The sequence below is a fragment of the Cinclus cinclus genome, chromosome 14 (assembly GCF_963662255.1).
Source record: "Cinclus cinclus chromosome 14, bCinCin1.1, whole genome shotgun sequence".
Taxonomy (NCBI): Eukaryota; Metazoa; Chordata; class Aves; order Passeriformes; family Cinclidae; genus Cinclus; species Cinclus cinclus.
Window position 1 is genome coordinate 10,977,694 of NC_085059.1, and position 19,856 is coordinate 10,997,549.

At 42.2% G+C, this 19,856-nt stretch overlaps 1 protein-coding gene across 4 annotated transcripts in view; it reads left to right on the forward strand.

The window, feature by feature from the left end:
- RAPGEF6 (Rap guanine nucleotide exchange factor 6) overlaps positions 1 to 19,856 on the forward strand; it is a 125,274-nt gene that overhangs the window by 39,516 nt on the left and 65,902 nt on the right. For all 4 annotated transcript variants that reach the window (XM_062501999.1, XM_062502002.1, XM_062502001.1 and 1 more), the window contains exon 6: positions 5,376 to 5,519. In XM_062501999.1, the coding sequence (XP_062357983.1) occupies positions 5,376 to 5,519 (144 nt within the window). The remainder of the gene's footprint in view (positions 1 to 5,375; positions 5,520 to 19,856) is intronic.

Genomic DNA, 19,856 nt, shown 5'->3' on the forward strand with positions numbered 1-19,856 from the left:
GCTTGTAGGTAGGAGAAGAAACATGAGAGTGCTTACCAGGCTCGTATGTTGCCATCCTTAATGTCCAGGATTCCTTCTGCTTCTTCAGAACACTTACTGATACTGCCAAGTGAATATATAGATGCATATATATGTGTTTAGACAGTGTAGCTTAGTCCTTCCCAGGTTGTTGTACATACGCTGTGAGTAGTTGGGATATTAGGATTGCTTTTCTGTAGTGAAGACCCACATTGTATCCCAGCAGTGTGCCTGGGGACACAGGCAGATCTCTTCCAGCTTTCACCTTAGATATTTTTAATGGAACTGAAACAAAGAAGTTTGTTGTGCTCAGAATCCAGGTGTCTGTTAAGCAGACTCTGGTCTCAGGACTGCGGTTGATTTAGCTGCCCCAGATCTAGATACAGTAACATTAAAACTAATATTTGACACAGTTTCTTACTAAGCATGTAAATATTCAGCTTCCATAAAATATGTTTCTTACAGTGCATTATCAGCAGGGATGTCAGCAGTGTCCTGTACCAAGTCTACTTGCTGTCTTTTGTGCAATGTCAGTCTGGCTCTGCTCATGGGCTCTCACAGCATCAGTAATACACTCTGTGCTGCAGCATGTGTTTTAAGCTAGTCTGCCACGAAGTGCAGGTTAAGAGTGCAAGAAACATCTCTGCATGCTCTGGAGTGAAACAGTTAATTTGTTTTATTTGGAATTGTCCAGTCTCTTTTCAAAGCTGGAATTCTGGGGGGAAGGTTTATGGCTGGAGGGATGCCACAGGACTGTTGGGTGGCAATGCATACAGCCACGTCATGGGAGTGCCCCAGGCCCTCTGGTTCACATTTGCTGCTTTGCATTTTTACTTTTTAATTGCAGCTGGCAAAGATCTGGTGTGCTGAACTGAGCATCTGGTATACCCAGTGTGCCTGAGTGCTGTGCCTGGGCTGAGCTGAGTCTTGCACCTCAGTGCTCCTGTAGCAGAGTGACAAATGCTCATTTATCCAGTCATATCTATTATTAGGTGTTAGGAAGAAGTTCTTCCCTGTGAGTGTGGTGAGGCCCTGGCATAGGTTGCCCAGAGAGGCTGTGGCTGCTCCATCCCTGGAAATGTTCAAGACAAAGTTGGATGGGGCTTGGAGCAGCCTGGTCTGTGGAAGACTAGACCAACCTGGTCTGACTGGTAACTTGACTCACTGCAAGTGCATTTGCAAGTTTACATAAAAATATTTCATGGGCATAGGAGGTCTTCAGAAATACCTACGTCCTTCTTTGGTCATATCACCATTGCAATTAAAAAAAAAAAAAAAAAAAGAAGGTGGAAATAAAAGAGGAGCTTCTGTGCAGTATGCAGTTCCAGAAAGAAACTGACCCTATTGAAATATTTATTGAAGAAACTAGTGTTGTGTGTGTAAAATGAGTAGGCCCAACTGTGATTAATTACTGTTCTCAGGGGAACAGAGTATCACAGTGGCTGAGGAAGCCAGCATTGGTCATGTCAGCAGCCTCACACACTGCTGGGTGTTCCTGGAGACAAAGGCACAGCCCAGACATCTGTTCACTCTGTTTTAAAAGCACTGAATTGTCTTTAATTGTAATTAAATGACAGTGAGAGAACAGAGGTGCTTGAAAGTATTTTACACCCTTCCCTGGAACTTCCAGTAGGAAAATCAGAGAATTAAAAGTTCAGAGTAGTTTCCTCATTTTATTTATGATCATATTTTACAGATGAATGTAGCTAAAGGTACTGTTAGCTGTATTTTCTAGGAAGTACTTCAAATAGTGTGAGAAAAAAAGCATCAGTGTGGTGGCATGCACCTTGCTTATGATCTGCACTGACACAAGGTGTACTTGAGTTTCAGTTTCCTGATTAACTCTTATTAATTTATCTTAATTCTTTTGTTTTCTCTAGTTTTTAATTTGCAACATACTAATGAGGTTTAATGCATAGTGAATACTTATCTTCAAGCAAAAGATCTAATTAGCTACTTTAATGGATTTAAAGAACTCTATTGTTTCCTGCTGGTGACTGATTTTTTTTAATTTTTTTTTTCTCATCTCCTGTCATTATAGAATGTAAATCAGTTTTGTAGTGGAAATCCTCTGGGAGCAGACCCACTTTAAAGGCCATAAAATGTGGTCAACTTAAGTTAATGAGGATAACAGTGTGTGAATGGGCATTGTAACTCATATTTTTGGAGACTGAGCAATCTATTGAATTAATAATAGCCCCATTTATCATTTAGGAAGATAGCCCAGAATTGCAACATATCTTGGTGTATTGAAGTGACATTACTGTCGTTCCTTGGTGTTTTCTTTTTCTTCTTCGGATCTAAGTGTAAGATTTCAGAAGAGCAGTGTGATACTTGTAGGTGGAAAATATTTCATTGGTGGTTTGGACTGCAGAGTGAAACAGGGCAGTCCTATGGTTCTCCTTGATTTCTGTGTGGCAGCCAGTGCCTGGGTGAAGCTGATGGTCTGGGAGCATCCTGCTGCTGCCAGTGTTTGAAGTTACTAAAGAACACTTTTTGATTAGGATATGGCCACTTAATGTGCTGTTCTAGACTTACTGGTGCAAGAGCACAAGTCTGATGAGGAGCAGCTTAGGGAGCTGGGGGTGCTCAGCCTGGAGAATAGGAGGCTCAGTACTCAGACCTCATCACTCTCTACAGCTTCCTGACAGAAGGTTGTAGCCAGGTGGGGATCAACCTCTTCTCCCAGGTAGCGAAGGATAGAACAAGAGGAAATGGCCTCAAGTTGTGTGCCATTCCAACTAGGGGAGGTTTAGATTCATGGGAAAGGTCAAGCCCTGACATAAGCTGCTCAGGGCAGTGGTGGAGTCACCATCCCTGGAAGGATTTCTTGGGTGTGTAGATGTGGCACTTGGGGACATGGTTTAGTGGCGGGGCTGGCAGGGCTAGGGGCATGGTTGGACACAATGATATTTTGAGTCCTTTTCCAACCTTAACAATTCTGTGATACTGTACTGAAAATGAAATAACGGGAAGCAGTCTGTGGGACAGTGTCTCTATCTGACTTGATGGCAGCCTGGTTCTCCTGGCTCTACAGTGGCCCAAGGAGTGTGTCCTCCCTTTGCTCCCGCACTGGGACCTGGCTCACAGCATCCACAGAGAAGCTGAATTCCTCTGTAGGGGTGTGATGAGGGTGACACCTCTCTGCCAATGGGAATTTCTAGTTTTAACCAGGTGAAAGCAGGGGTGAGGGAGGTGCCCAGGTGTGCCTATCCTGTTGATGCACAGAACATCAAAAACAGTTCTTGTAAATCTTGGTGGTCAGCTGGACTCAAAATACTGCTCGTGCTGGTGGTACTAAGCTGGAAGCTCTGTGGCATGGAGGTCTTTCCTGGTTTCTGATTTCCATGTTGGTTTTGTCAATGGCAGTTCACGAAACAAAGGTGGTCTCATTTTCCACCCCTTGTTTGTTTTGACTTAGTGCTATCAAATTATTTTTCAGTTAGAATTGTGAAAGAAAAATAATTTCTTATGTAACTGAATGTTTGTTTTAATTCAGCCTTAAACCTGTTTAGTTTGGGGCTTCTTGATAATAAAGGATATCAGTACTGAAAGAATCTTTGTCCACCTCAGCAGTTTCTCAGGTCCAGGTTAATCTGTTCTGTTGGAGAAGTTCACTGCTGATTTTGGTTTCTGTGATCTTGTAAGACTGAATGAAGAAAAAAAAGGATAATTCATTTATTGGAGGAGCTCACATACAAAAATGAAAAATCAACACAATTTTGGTTATTTAGTGAATAACTGTATGAAACCAAAATTCCTTATTTCTGGAGGACTTCTGTACAACTTGAGAGCAACATTGTTTCTAGCTAGAAATCCATAGTTATGCTACATGAAGAAAGGCTTCTATATCAATCATCTTGGTGCATTTTTTGATGATACTGGGTGACCTGTTTAAAATGATTTTTTTTGCTTCTTTTTGTATTTCTGCCTGCATGCACTGTATTCTTTACGCTCTTATTCCATTGTGCTTACAGCAGTGCTGTAAATAGATATCTTTGGGTGTTGTGCTGTTCCTTTGCAAAGAGGTGTAGTAAAATTATAGTGAAAAGCATGTTTATAACTTGCTGGGGGAACTCAGCTTTTCTGAATTGCTTTTTTGAAAATATTACGGTGTGAGCTTCAGTCTTCCCTTCTTTTCTTTTCTAACTATTGTATTTTTAACCCATGTTATTAATATATGATTTCTGTATGGAATCAAAAATAACTCACAAGACAAGCTCAGTTGCTTGCACCTTCCTTTGACCTCAGACAGACTGTAAGTGTCTGGAAAAAGTGATGTGGAAGGTAGATGTGACCTTGCTTTTGTGATGGTATAGTTTGGTTACTTTCCTTTTTCTGTCTGTTAAATCTTTCTGGGTTTCTCTTCCTGGTATCTTTTGGATGTAAATTTTAAGATAATTTACTTCAGTATGTGAAGTGAGAGATGTGTAAGATCATACAGAGATTCTTCTCCTGTTCCAGTATTTCAGTCTTAACGTTTGGTATCTTGCAGTGAAATTTGGAGGAAAAAAAATTACAAATAAGCCATTGAAGACAGTAGAATCTTCTACATAGTAAATAGATTGTAGAGAAGCTTCTTGCTTGCTGCAGCCTATTTGCATGAATGTCTGCACTGCTTCCTGCTGGGAGGTATTTTTCCAAAAGGTCAAAAGGAAATGGGAAAGGATGAGACTGTTTTTTATAGGAAAAACGAATTGAGATAAAAGGTTTCATGTTGTCTTTTACTAACAAGAGAAATTTACCTCATTTTAATGTTTACTCGGAAATAATATTTAACTTGAAGTTAATGGATCAAGTTCCAGCCACTGCTCCAAAATCCACTGGAAGCGATTAGAAAGCAGTATGACACGGGTGAAGCAGCTATTTATAAAAAGCTGGAATATTTAAAGTTGTTTACCTATGGCTGGTGCTAGAAATAAATTCTGTCTTTGAAAATTACACTGCTAAAAATAGGGTGTAATTCAATATTTTTGCCAGATTGTAAATACACAAAAAATGGTAGCTTCTGCGTTGAAGATAAACTTGAAATGAGCAGTGCATGTAACTCCTTCATGACTTGTGTGAGTGTAGAAAGGTTTCAGCTGCTGAGTGATATTGTTTAGAGGATATGTCTTTTTTTTTTTTTTTCTTTTTTTTTTTTCTTAAATACACTGTATCCCGGAAGGAAACTGTGGCCTCAGTTTCATTAGGTGCTTCTGAGGTCTACAGCAGTGGTTCTCTGAAACAACCGCAGTTTTCTCCAGAAAAATTCAGCTGCCCTGAACTTATGATTGTTCCTACCCATGAGCTTCATACAGCTCTTGGTGCTATGGAAGAACTGGATATTTAACCAGGAGCCTGAACATGTGTTTCAGGTGGAGAACTCTAAAGACAATGAAGAAAACATCTTGCAAAGAGAAGTCCCACTCCGGCAGTCCCGCCGGAGGTATAGGAAGATCAACCAGAGGGGCGAACGTCAGACCATCACGGACAACGTGGACTCCAGCAGCTACATGTCGGTGAGTCTGCTCTCCCTCAGCCCATCCCCTGGCATCTTGGTGTCTGCTTGGCTGGCTGGAATTTCCTTTTGGTGACAAAACTGGTGAAGTGAAATAGTCCGTGCTTGCTGTGTTTGAGAACGCTTCTTCTGTGTTGAGGGGAAGTGAAGTGGTTTGGATTGGAACACCATTGGTGGAAGTGAGGGTAGTAATTGGAAAAGATGGGTATTTTTGGTTTCAAGATCTTCAGCTGAGCACTATGAATCTATGTTTACGTGCTCACTGGATAGAGAAATGGTCATTCTTCATTTTTTGTTGGTTTTATCTGGATTTCCTTTGGTAAGATGTAGGAATTGGTGGGTTTCTTTTTTTTTTTTTTTCCCCCCCAATAAATTTGAACTGTGATTTAGAGTTAATTTCAAATGTGGATCAGTACAGCATTGACACTCTTGTACTTGGTTGTGTTTACTTGCTTAAAAATAGTGTCGTGGTAGTTCAGGCATGAAAAACAGTAACAACTTGTCTGCTAGTCTTAAATAGCAGCAGAGACTATAAAGTCTTCACTGTGTGAAGGCACATACCTCTGTGGTTTCAGGGCTGCAAAGCATATGTGAAGGTTTTTCTTCACCATTGTTTTTCAAACTTCCTGCTTGGTAACAGGGTATATGTGATCTAGACAAATAATTTAATTGAAAATAATTGTTCTGGATAATTTGATGTGCTTTGAAGATCAAAGGTTAAAACCAGTACTAACCTTGAAGTACAAACCTGGAATAGTATTGATGCTCAGAAGAGAAAAAAGCAACTTCTCCCCCTTTTCCCCATCTTCTTCTCATCTCCCTGAAAGAGATACATTTTCAGTTGATAATGCTTCAAAGTATCTGATGTATGCAATCAGATATGAGCTTATAACTTACATAAACTGATCGTTTTTCTGCATGTTGGTAGTATTTGGGTCACAGGTGGTGATTTTAGGCCCTACACAGCATTACTACGTCTGTGACAGGAAGAGAATATGCTGCTTGAAGTTTTAACATCCTTTGCCATCTCATTTCTAGAAATGTCACATATGTTGGATTTTATCACTAATAAGATGTTAAATTAGTTATTGAAATACTGTTGGGATTGTTGAGAGGTGTTGGATCCTCACACTCTGGGCGGGTATGCATAAAGCTTTATTAGGAATTAAATTCCAATCTGTGTATGACAGAATCTTATCTCTGTCTCTTTGGTGTTTGTGACAGTGAATAAGCACACAGATAATAATTCTCAGGTTTCATTGCTAAGAGTAGGAGAGTCCCAGGAACAGCTGATGTTGGTGCTACCTATGCAGCTTCCCTGAAGGGATGCATGAGAAGGGACTTGGCATCTTTGTTCTGAGAAGGACCAAGTTTCATGGCTTCTTGAATGATTTCAGAGGCCACCAGTTACAGCTGCAAGGAGTAAGTGTGGCATGCTCACAGGACTGTGGTTAGTCAACAACTGATGTCCTCATTAAGATTTTTCTTCAAGTTGGTTTATTTTTTTTTTCATGTTGATTTATTTCATTGTTACAATACTGGGCACCTGTGCCTGTGTAGTTGCCTGTTGTAAACCTGGTGGCTTCCTCAGATTTGTGAATAGATTTGTGTATATGTGTACATATATATATATAGCTGAGGTGTTTGATGGAAAATGGTATAAACTTCTTAAGTCAGCATCACATTCCTAAATCTGCTTTTATGTGTGTTAATTAGGAATATATAAGAAGAGTCCTATAGCACTAAGTGTTTTCCTGGATGAGTGAGTGCTAAGTGGCAAGGACTAAACAAATACCTCTGTGCTACCAAATCTCCAAGATTTTGGGCTTTCAGCAGTCTGAATTGAAATACCAATCATTGCTTTGCAGACATAAAGCTTCTAACTAGAAAGTGTTAGAGTACTTAAGGTAGCAAAAAAAATTTGTAGCTCAACAGATGACTAAGGAATCAAAACACAGTAACAAGCTACCTGTGTGAAAATCAAGGAAAGGTTTGGTGCCTGTATTTTTCCATATTCCATTATAAACTAATAAAATAATGAATTTATTTTAGGTATAGGTAGTTTTAAACCTATAGGAATGTGCTCATACTTGGATTCCTAGTGATCTTGAAAGCAGATTTCATGGTGTAACCGTTTATGTAGCCCATGAGAGAAGGGTAGAGTCATAGAATGGTTTGAGTTGGAAGGCACCTTAAAGATATTCTAGTTTCAAGCTTCTGCTATAGGCAGGGGATCAGGATAAGGAGAAGGGTAAGTCAAACTTCCATTTTACAGGAACTTGCAGTAGGGTTTCTGCCAGAGTGGGAAAAAAGTTTACCAACTCTCCAGCAGATTTACTGTCTGGTGTAATGCTAATGAATGAGCATAATTGTATTTCACGCTCCAGCCCGTTGCTGAGTTCTCCATGACAGGTGCTGAATGCAGCCTCATGGAGCTTTTGTGAGTACTGTGTGCTTGGGGGAGGGCTTGGAGCTTTCCAGCCTCCCCATGGACTCCAGCCTGTCTCCCATGGTTGATGTTGGAATAGTCAGTATGACACCATTTTAAGTTTTTACATGCCTAATCCCTCATATGCAAGCAGTTTTCTGCTTTCTAAAGAAAACTCAGGTCCTTTAGGTACTGAAATTCAGTATTTTTTTAACCCAGCTAGGAACATTTCCTTAAATATAAGATTTCTTGGGTTTGCTTTTAAGGGGTGTTATCTATACAATCTCCATTAGCTCCTTGGAATGTAAATCTACACATTAAATATACTGTGATTATATTTATGATTAAGGGTAATCCATGTTTTGTAAAACATTACCTATTGGATTGTGACATGAGCTAACATCTACTTCTCACATGGAGTACTACTTGTTAGTGCTGGAACTTGTTCTGTAGAAAAAACCTAAGATTTATATGCAGTTACTTTAAATCAGCACAATAATGTTTTAAATGATTGATACTATCCTTGAAGCTTTTCTCTTATGCCTCTTAATTAAGTAAGAGAATTCTAGTTCTTGATTTAGTGGTATATCTTCAGGATAGTTGACATTTGAGTGATTGTGGGTATCTTACATTTCTTCCCTCCGTACCTTTCCCCAAATGAGCTAATGTTATAAATGGATCATTTGGTTGGTTTCTTTGGTGAAGGTGTTACCATTTAGATGCCTTCCCTACTTTTTTGTGGTTCACAGAACAGTGTTATTTCACAAGAGCACTGGTTGTCTGCAGAATGGACTATTTGTAGTTGTTTTTTTTTTTTTTTTTTTTACCCCTTCCAGGTAAATACAGTGTATACATGCTGGCAGTGCTCTTTCTTTTCCCTCAGAGTGAACAGGTTTATGTTTCTGTCTCTATTTTCAAAGTGCACAGTGGTGTGACTTTGCTCTTGCAGTCCCTCTGCAGGGAATGCCAGCACTGTTCTCGTGTGTTGGTGAGCAGGCTGGGCTCTCCTCCACATCCAGAGTGCACCCAAACAGTGTTGAGGCTCTGGGGATTCTTCCTTTCTACAGCGCAGCAGACCAGCCAGATCCCAAGGACAATTGTGTATTTGGCAAAACTCCAGTGGTTTTTTCAGGGTACACAATTGCACTGCTGCCTGGGAAGGGCTGGAGGAGGTGGCTCTGTTGCAGTGGGTCGCGTGTGAGGCCACAGCCACGGTGGCAGCCCAAGTATGTGTGGCTGGCAGTCTTCCTGAGGCAGGTCTGGGCATCCCCATAATTAATCAGATCTCTTCATCCCTGGGCATTTCTGGCCCTTTCCATTTTTGTCACTTGTAATTCTGCGTCTTGCACATCACCCCCACAGTAATGTCCTGACTGCATGGGGAGAAATTGAGGTGGGACACATTTAGCAAAAGCTCTTGCTCAAAATGAATGGATTAGGAAGAAATGTGCCATAGGTGTCAGCTCTTGCTTCAGATCTGATTTGTTAGCGTGATTAAATATGTTGGAGGTGATAAGCATCCAGCCAGGACCTGGGGCCATTGCAGCAGGGCAGTGTCACAATGGAGACGAGTGAGTAATTTCTGTTCTCAGTTTACTTCTCAATCACTCAGTAATGCAAAATGTGTTTTATGATTACAAAAGAAGAAAGTAATAGTACAACCACGTTTTTTACTTGCCAAAGAAAGAAGTAATTGTGATAATCTCTGTGTTAAACTGTATCTAAACTTCTGTGCTCATGCAGAAGGAGCTTGCAAAACTGCAGCCAGAATAACAGCCAGTGACTTTTTGATAATGCTTTAAAAAAAAAATTAGTTCTGGTACTTTATAAAAACTAAATTACTGTTTTGATCTTGGATCAAGTAATAGGAAAGTAAACAGTTCAGTTATTTATCTTCACAGTTAAAAAATAAAACCTGAGATAGTAAGTTTTGCATTTATATTTCTGGCAGTGTTCAATTCCAAACAGGATTTACCAGTTCAGTACAAATTTCCATGTGACTCAAACCTGTAAATGCAAATCTTTTTTTCATTTCTGTAAAATTTTTCTAATTCATGCTTATGGCCAGTAATCGGAGGTTGTGTACTCCCCATCCCTGGAAGTGTTCAAGGCCAGGTTGGATGGGGCTTGGAGCAACCTGATCTAATGGAAGATGTCTGTCCCTGCCTTGGGGGTTGGAACAAGATGATCCTTAAAATCCCTTCCAACCCAAACCATTCTGTGATTCTATGCATTTACTACCCACAAGCATTTTTGACAAGTCTCTGTGATTTTTTTTTTTTTCAAATTAAGAATATTTGTAGCTCTAAAGATAGTGTATGATCTATTGCCTATTTCTGTGGAGTTGTGACAACAAACTGAATTTTTTTACTTGTTAGTTTATTGTAGAGCAGAATAAAGAAATTAGTACCAAACTTTACAAGTAATCCACTTCCTCGGGGGTGCAAATTTTTAAGCTACTGTAAGAGGATGATGAGATTTAAAAGATTCATTGTAATACTGCATTTTATGGACAGTATCTTAATATTTGCACTAAGTAAAATTTGTCCTGAAGCCTTGTAGAAGCATTTATCTTCAGAGAAGTCTGTTGCTGAAGACTGCTTGAGTGGCAGGTTTCTTTTCTTTGATCATTACTTAATGTAATCCTCTCACAGGCTGGAGGTAGAATGGGGGATCTCATAATTGGAGGGAATTAAGTCACATTTCAATATACTGGATCAAACCCATTAGGTGCTTTACCATTACCAGTCCTTTTCTTTTTAAATGCTGTAAAGCACTGTGGGTCTTTTATAATCTACATTTAACTACCAGGTAAATTTGCTGAAATGGTAGCTTTTATTGATATAAACCAAGTGAGATTGACTCAGAGTGTGTCTCCAGCTGCCTGTTGTCAAACCTGGATGCAGCATTGCTGGCTTCTGTTTATTTGGAATATAAAAATACATCAATATAAACAAATAGTTTCTTTTGATGAGGCTGTGGCTGATCTTGAGTGGCTGAAATGGCTAGTTCTTGAGCTGGAGGATGGTTCTCTTTGCAGCTCATTGCTTTTTATTGTGTTTGTATCCACACTTCCTCTTTTTGACGCTTTAAAAAAATGCTTGACAGAATTTAAACTTTATTAACTAATGACAGGCTGAGAGAGTTGGGGCTATACAGCCTGGAGAAGAGAAGGCTCTAGGGAGACCATAGAGCACCTTCCAGTGCCTAAAGGGGCTCCAAGAAAGCTGGAGAGGAACTTTGGACAAGGGATTGGGGTAATAGGACAAGAGAGGATGGCTTCAGGATGTCAGAAAAAGTAGGTTTAGGTTGGTAAGAGGAAGAAATTCTTTACTGTAAGGGTGGTAAGGCCCTGTCACAGGGTGCCCAGAGAGGTTGTGGCTGCCCCATCCCTAGAAGTGTTCAAGGCCTTGTTTGATAGGGCTTAGAGCAAGATGGGATAATAGAAGGTGTCCCTGCCCATGGCAGAGGTTTAGGACGGGTTGTTTTCTAAGGTCCCTTCCAACTTCAAACCATTCTGTGATTCTGTGAATCAAAAGAAAATTCAAGTCTTGCTGAAATCCATGGGTCTTGCAGTGCACTTAGGATTAATTAACGGAAATTAATGTTGTCATTATCTCTCTGGAGGTATTGTGTGATACAAAGAGATAATGCCTGTTCCTTCTTCCTGATGTTGTTTTTTAGCAACACAAGGATTTTCTTTAGCCCCTGTCTTTAATTTTGCATGGCCTAGGTAGGATCCCAGCTCTCAGGTGCTCAGGAGCAGGTACATGCTCAGTTTCCAGAGCATGTGCCAGAGCCTCTGTTAGCCAGGCACCCTGTGTGAGACGGGGCCCTGGAAAAGCCTACATGTATTGTCTCTGCTTGCAGCTCTTCTGAACTCCTGCATATGTGTTTCTTGCTTCTGTGATCAAAAGAAGCAGCATCTGCAGTGTGTTCACTTCCTGTGTGGGCCCCTGTGGGTTTGATTTGTCGTGGGCTGCACACAAAGGGCACGTGGGTGTGGATCTGCCGCTGTCTGGTGAAGGAGAGGAGATGTACATGGATGGAGCCCCATGCTTTCTGGAAAGGAAAATTGCTGTTAGGCTGGGCTTTGGGGGTGGGGGAAGAGGCTGTGAATCAGGTAGTGGTTAAGCAGCTGTGTTCATGAATGGTGTAGAGGTGTCTGCTACTCAGGCCAGACATCTGGGGAAGGGTCTGCAGCATGAGTCTTGATGAGAAGCGGCCGAGGGAGCTGGTGGAGCTCAGCTTGGGGCAAAGGAAGCTCAGAAAGGACCTTATCATGCTCTACAACTAATTCCCTGACAGGAGGCTAGAACCACATGAGGATCGATCTGTTCTCCCAAGTAAAATGTGATGGGGATGAGTGGAAACAGCATCAGTTTGAGCCAGGCAGTGTTTAGGTTGGATCTTAAGAAAAATTTCATCACAGAAAGACTTGTAAAGCATTGAAACAGGCTGCGTAGGGCAGTGGTGGAATCACCATCTCTGGAAGTGTTAAAAAAATCGTGGGTATGGCAGTGAGGACGTGGTTTAGTGGTGAAACATGCTGGTGGTACTGGATTGATGCTTGAACTTCCTGATCTTGGAAGTCTTCTCCAGCCTTAACGATACTGTGATTTTATGATTCTACTGCTTTGCTGGTGGAGCTGGAAACAACCTCTGGCAGGGTCCCACTGGCATCAAGCATGGGAACCTGTGCTCAGTATCTTAAACTTGCTCTGGTCTGCTGAGCTGTCCTTGGGCACTTCCCTCTGCTTTTGTAAGCAAGGGGGGGAAAATTGCCAAATGCATGTTCTCTCATTCTTTATTTTACATATTGATTTTGTCTGTTCATTTTGTCAGTAGCGTTACTTTCAAGGGCTCCTTGAAAGTCTGCCACTGATTATGGTGGTCATTAGCAAAACACCAATCCTCAAAGTGTGCTGTGCATTGAAAAATTGTCCTAGGAATTTCTATTGACCACTGGTGTTTCCTAATGCAGTTAATGAGCGCTTGCAGTTTCAAGTGAGTAATGACTTGAATAGGCTGTGCAGAAAGTACAAAAATACTTAATGAAAATACTGCCCTTTGGTTAAAATCTGTGATTTTCAGATTTTTTTTTTTTCAAATTAGCAATGTAATACACCATCTCAACCCAAATTTATCTGTAATGAAAGTGGTTGTATTTTAGACCTTATATTCAGGAGTTTCTCTAAAGATTTTATGGACTTCACAAGCAGGTTATATGTAAACTGTGATTTACAGGAGCCACCTCAGTTTGGAGGTGGCATGTGTAGCTGTGTGACAGCAGTTAAGAGTAATGCACAAATGAAACTAATGCACGTCTGAATCTACATCTGCTGAAACTTGGGAGGGTTTATTTTAAGCAAGCACCTGCACTTACTGAAATCTGGCTGCTGGCAGTACTCTACATCCCTTCTCATAGCCCTGGGGAGAGCCTGTGGTGGGGGGGTAATGCCGCAGTGTTGGGATGTGGAATCTTTCTGCTGTAGGACAGATGGACAGACATTGTCCTGCCCTGCCAGGCTGTGGATTCAGCTCTGTGGCACAAGGTACTGAGTTGCCGTTAGGGAGAGTCCATTCTGAGGTTGGTAATAGAACCTATCTTCCTTGCTCTTCAAGGCCAGGTTGAACAAGGCTTGGAGCAACCTGGTCTAGTGGAAAGTGTCCCTGCCCATGGAAGGAGGATTGGAATGAGATGAGCTTTAAGGTCCCTCACATCCTGTTCTCTGATTCTTGCCTCAAAGACTTTTTTTTGAACCTTTCTCCATCTCAAGTAAGTTTAGTAGTCAACTGTACAAATGCTCTCTCCCCAGGTGTTGGGGTGATGATCGGCCCCCTGACCCCAGGGTCATCTCACAGCAGGTTTGTTTGTTGCCCTCCTCTTGCTCAGCAGAGCAGCAGAACTGCACTTGTTTGTGATAATTCAAGAACAACTTGTGGATATTTTCATACTGATTTCCTGCTTGCAGTCCAAATACATCAGTCTTTTTACTTGGTGACCACTCTCACCAGGAAGCCCGGAACTGTTTGGAAGCAGATCCAGAGCACAGTCTGTCCTTCGCAGGGAAATCATCCTCCTCTGTTGACTGGGGTTGTTCAAAGCTTGACCTCAGCTCGTGCTGACAGTATTGTGGGACTCTTGTGGCAGAAAAAAGTTTCAGAACTTCCAAATATTTTGCAAATTGCCACCACAAGAAGTAAAAATCCAGTCATTACTGTGCTCTCCACAAAATAACCAGTTATCTGTTTCTTTCTCCTTTTACCACGTAGACAAATTTACGCCATGGTAGAAATTAACTCCGTTCATTGGAAAATACCTGAGAAAATATTTTATGTAGCATGTTCAGAGAGTTAATCTCTGTTTTGATGGACCCTAAGGGTTTGGGTGGCAGTTCCAAAGTCATTAATTCTTTATAAGCAGCCTCTTATGCAAACTCAATGGAGAATGATGTGTGAGGGTTGTGCCCACTGCTCATAAATGCACTTGGGGGCTGATGGTAAAAGATGCTCTGCACCAGAGAGATGTTTTGTTTCTGAGACTTCTTTCGTGTGCGAGTTCTTTTTCTGATCCTTTTTTTTGACGTTATTTTTTCAGTTTCTTGAAATGACGTGTTGGATGGTTTCTTGTAGGAATCTGACAGGATAGTAGCCAGCAAGTTAGTCTCCCTCTGTGCAGGGAGATGGTAGCATGCATGGATCTGTTTTTTTATTTCTTCTCTTCCATCTGGTCTGCTTCTGTCCAATATGCTCTACTTGAATATAACAGCGTGGTTGTAGTCTCACTTGTAGCCAACTCAACCTTTCACTTAGGTTAGGTTTCTCCTGCCTTAGAGAAACGTAGTTGTTTGAAGGGTTATTTTGTATGTTAGCCTTGTAAAGTTGTAAGTTTGAGTTGGGTTGAATGTCATGGGGCTGAAGGATTTCTTTAAAGGGCTATGATGGTGTTGTCTTCAACTTTGTGTTCGGGGTAAAGTGGATTTCTGATTTAGAATATGGAAATTCACATCAGTTCAGTCATGCTCTTTGTAAGCCTCATGGACCATTTTAGAGATGGAGAATATCCTGAGCAATTTTCAATAAAAATCACTATGAGAAAATGTCTGTGCATAATTATAAGCATTTAGATGCTCTGTTTTCCTTGGAAAAACTTGGCATGAAAACCACTGCCTGTACAAGAGAATAGCTAGATGAGTGTCTTTAGTTTTGGCATAAAACTGATTACTATCTAATGACATTTAACAGCATTTGTGGTTTTATATTTGATATGTGGCATCTTTCTTAATAGTGATATATCCGGCTGCGCTGGTTTTGCACATACGACATTTAGTGAGAAGGAAGAAGACACCCATGGAAATAATGTTTTTTGAAGGAGCTGCTGAGAGCTTTCCTCCGTGTCTCACAAAAACCAGTGATTAATTTTTAGAACGGACAACCTATTAAAACCACTGAGAAAGCTGAACACGCCTCTGTGAACACACATTTTAAACCGAACAAACCCCGGGAAACTCTGTTCTTTCTTCTGCCTGAGTACGGGTAGCAGGCAGGCCGGGCGGGAGGCTGCCGTGGGCCCGGGGGCAGCAGCGCGAGCCGGGCCCTGCCTCTGCTGTCAGGGCCGCGTCCCGCACCCAGCGCGGCCAGGCTGCAAACATCCGGCCGACCTTTAGCCCTGCCCTGCCACGGGCCTGGGCCGGAGCTGCTCCTGGGCTCCGGCACACCCTGGGGCCCGTTCCACCGTGGCCCAGTGGGGGCCAAGCCGGGCCCCCCTGGAATTGAATGCAGAAAAAGCCAGAAAACAGTCATGCAGCCGGAGCAACCACCGCCGTTTCTTACCTTGCTGGCCCAGCCCCCAGTGGGGTCACCAAAAAACACTCCACGGTAAACAGCTCTGGACTGCCACCTGGCAGGAATCTCGTGACCATCTGCAAGCCTTGGGCAAGATATTAACTCTTTCACTGCACAGATGAAACCTGCAAACATGGATTCTTTCTCTTGAGTGAAAGAAAATGACAGAGATGAAGATGTGCACAGAAACAGCATGGAGACATTGAGGTCAGACAACAAGGAAGAGTCAGGTCAGGTCCAAACTAGGGGAGGGGATGAGGAGATGTCTTGGACTGAAATTCTCTTGTAAGCTGTGGAGATGGATAGGATGGATAAATCAGACACTTTTCTTCCCCTGTAACTCGTGGAATGTGTTTTGGGGTGATTAAGTTCTAACCACAGTCATGACCAGAAGCACCAGTGCTGAAGTAAGCAGATGTTGAAGTAGCTGTGATCCCATGAGAAGTTTGAACAGAGAGAGAGAGAGAAGAAGAGTGATGAAGACCCTTTGCCCCAGGGAAGAAGAAGACTTCTGTTCCCAGAGCTGAAGATGACTTCAGAGTTAGATGAAGAGAATTTGTGCTTTTGAACAGTTTCATCCTTAATAATTTAATACAAAATAAAAATCCTGTAAGTTCACAAGGTCCTCAAAAACAGTTGTGGGGAAAACTGTAAGTTGAGGAAAGGAAATTTTACACAGTGATCAGATGTACATTCTCCTGGGTGGCTGATTCACTGTGACATTGAAGCCGTGAGAGAGCTGTTTCTCATAGAGAAGTCTCCATAGACTGCAGAGACAGACTCCTCTCCCTAAGTAAATTGGAGAAAGACTGTTTTGGATATGGTAAACTGACTGATTTGTTTCTGTACATTGTAAGTGTGAAAGAAAAGAGGGTGTGGGGAGGACAAGAAGTGTTCCGGAGTTTTTATTCTGATTCCTATTATTTTTTCTTCTAGTTTCTGTTAATAAAGTCTTCTTTATATGCTTCGAAGTCTGAACCTGCTTTGGCCTATCTCACAGCAGGAATGAGTAAATAATAATAATTCTAGTGGGTGCACTGGCAATTTCGCTTGTGCTAAATCCACCACATAAATTGGTGCACCAGCCGCGAGTCGAACTCAGGTTACAAGAATGGGAATCTTGTGTGATACCAGTACATGAAATTGGTGTTTCCACCCAGTTTTGAACTGAAACTGCCACACTGACAGATAAAATACTAGACTAAATGGGACTGTCACTGTATCTTAATTTGTCATTGTTCCTTACCTTGTTCTTGAAGGTCAGACTTGCTTTTTGTCACTGGGTATTAATGGGTTTTGTTCTTATGTGATGAAGTTTCTAGTTGGAGGCAAAGTAGCCACAATATTTGTATTGTCTTTATGATTTTGATTTTGTTTCCTTTAAAGTTTGGCTAGCAATTGTGGTCTGTCAACTTGGAGTGCAGGTATGGCATCTGGCTTACCCCCTGCTTTATCTGTTAGATCAGTTTCTCAGGTTGGGTGAGAATAGCTGGGGTTTTCTTGCTGTTTTGACCTCTGTGGAGGGAGGACACCAAATGACGATGGGGAAAACTTTCTCTGGGCAGACTCAGCTTTGCATTTTTAAAGGTGATAAAGGGTGAATTTTACCAGAACATGAGAAAGTTTAGAAATCACTGTACTGTGATGCTCCATCTGATGACAGAAACCTTGCAGAGCTGCTGTAGGGTCTGTGCTGTGTTTCCCCAGCATGGCTGGTCTGGGGATCCAGATCTCAGGGTCTGCAGACCTCGACTGCCTGATATTCTCCCCCTTATTCCCTGTTCACTGTATTACAGAACTCACATAGTGCTGAGCCTGACTGGTCCCAGCCTGGGTCCAGGGCCAGCTGAGCTGTTTGCATGAAGTTATGCCTGAGCACAGGCAAGTCTGCCAGGGTGGGACTCCTTCCAGACACAGGGCAGACTTCTTCACTTTTCAAACTGGATGCACTGACCACTAATAAATGAGAGTGGACTGTTCAAAATTACCCATCTTTAGGAGAGAAATTTTGGTATGAGGAGTCAAATCTCTCCCTTCTTCCCACTTGCAAGCTTGCAGTTTGGTGTTAATCCTCAAGCAAAAAGACAAAAGAAATACTGAAAGTGGCACTTTCATGATTTTTTTTTTTCTAAAATTGTCTGTGGACTTAATGCATTATTCTCAAGGTTGTTTAATCAGAAGCCTTTTTCTTGTGAAAGGTGTGGTAGTACCTTATATTCTAAATAGCCTTAGTCTACTTGGTTTAACCTCAGATGCTGTTTTGAATAACGGAGGGAAGAAAAAGTGGTATTTTGTATGGGTTTTTGTGTCAACGTTTGCAGAATGAGAATAATATATATATACACACACACACACACACACATTTATGGGTTTTGCAAATGGGAGACCCCACCCGGCTTCCTAGGTCATTGTCAGCTGAGGAAATCACAGCCAGGTCCATGTGAGGTTTAGTAAATGTGTTCAGGAAAATTTGCTGTGGGATATTAATGATTTTGTCCTTTCTGTGTCTCTCAGTGGATTCAGTCCCTTTTTGGGGTTTGTATCCACATCTTTTCATCATGAGGGATTTTTGGGTTGCAGATCTTCCCAAATTTCCCCACCCCTTGCCCAGATGAGCTGTCAGGATGGAAGGGAGGAGAGGAGCGTTGTATGAATCATCTCAGTTCAAACTGTTGAAAGGAATTTTATTTGAGTCCATAGGAAAGGGGGCTTCCCCCTTCCCCACCACTGCCGTCATCCCTGTTTGTGATGCGGATCATGCTCTGCCCAGCTCTGCAGAGTGTGTAAGTGAAACAGAGCTGCAGGAGAGAGCTGTGATTTATAAATGTATTATAAACCATATAAATCTGAATCGTTGCAAATAGAAGATGACCTTTCCCTCCTTAACACAGCAGCTGAAAAAAGAGTTGGGGTAATGTGAAAGCAGTGGAGAAATTCAATCCATGGTGCCTTTTTATTGTTCCTCCTGTGTTGCTGGTACTATATTTAGAAGCTTACATCACTTAAGGAATGATGACAGTCTCTGCCCTCCCCCTCCAGCTCTCCCCCTGCTCTCCCTCTCTCCTTCCCTTAGGATGGATCATGTTTTCATACTGCTTATGAGTACTGCAGATCTTTGGGTAGGATTTTTCTACAGCCTTTTTAGTGAGTGCTGCTGTGGAAAACGACATGTGTAAGGATGCGATGGCACCGTGGAACGTTGCCCTGAAGGGGAAAAGGAGCTTGTGGTGCTTCTTTCCCTGCCTCCCCTTCCTGAAAGAGCCAGAAACAGGGTGGAGGTTGTTTTTTCCTTTTTTTCCTGAGAAACCCTAATGAGGGGATGACCATGCCGTGACAATGCAATGAGTTGTTTCTGGTGTTTAAGTCAGAGGTGGGGAGAATCTCTGGGCAGTGACACTGAATGCAGTAAGCTGTGCCAGCATAGCAGGGTCTGCAGCAGGCTCTGCCTTCTGCACCCCTTGCTCCCCATTGCCTGTCTGTCCAAAAATGTGTAAAGTACTCAAACCTATGGAAATAACCTCTTGATGCAGGTGCCCTTAATGCTAAAATATTTCTGCATTATGCTGCTATGTGTGGCAATTTCCACTCAGAAAACTATTAAAATGAATTATTTTAGTCTGAAACATCTTTGCCTGAGTGTGTGCAATGACAGATTGCCTTCTGAGACGCGGTTGCCTTCCCCAGCCCCCACCATGGGCTTGGAGTCAAGATGCAACCGGAGCTGCTGTCCTGGAAATGGGGGGGGCAAGTGAAGGTGCCTGCTCATGTCTGAGCACTGCGGGGAAGCAGTGTGGCAGGAACAGTGTGCCAGAGCCGGGGAAGCAGTGTGGCAGGCACAGTGTGCCAGAGCTGCCTGGCTCTGAGGACAAAAGGACAGAAGTCCTTAAGCCCAGCTTGCAGCCCCAGGCCCCTCAGCTGGCACCTCCTGCCTTGTCAGCCAGGGCCTGATGGCTTTGAGACCGTCACTGTCCTCCCCGCTGGAATTGCACAATGGGCTTTTCTTCCTCTGATTGATGAGGAAAATGTCCTGCTGCTTGTGGGGTACCTTTTGCCAGGAGCTGC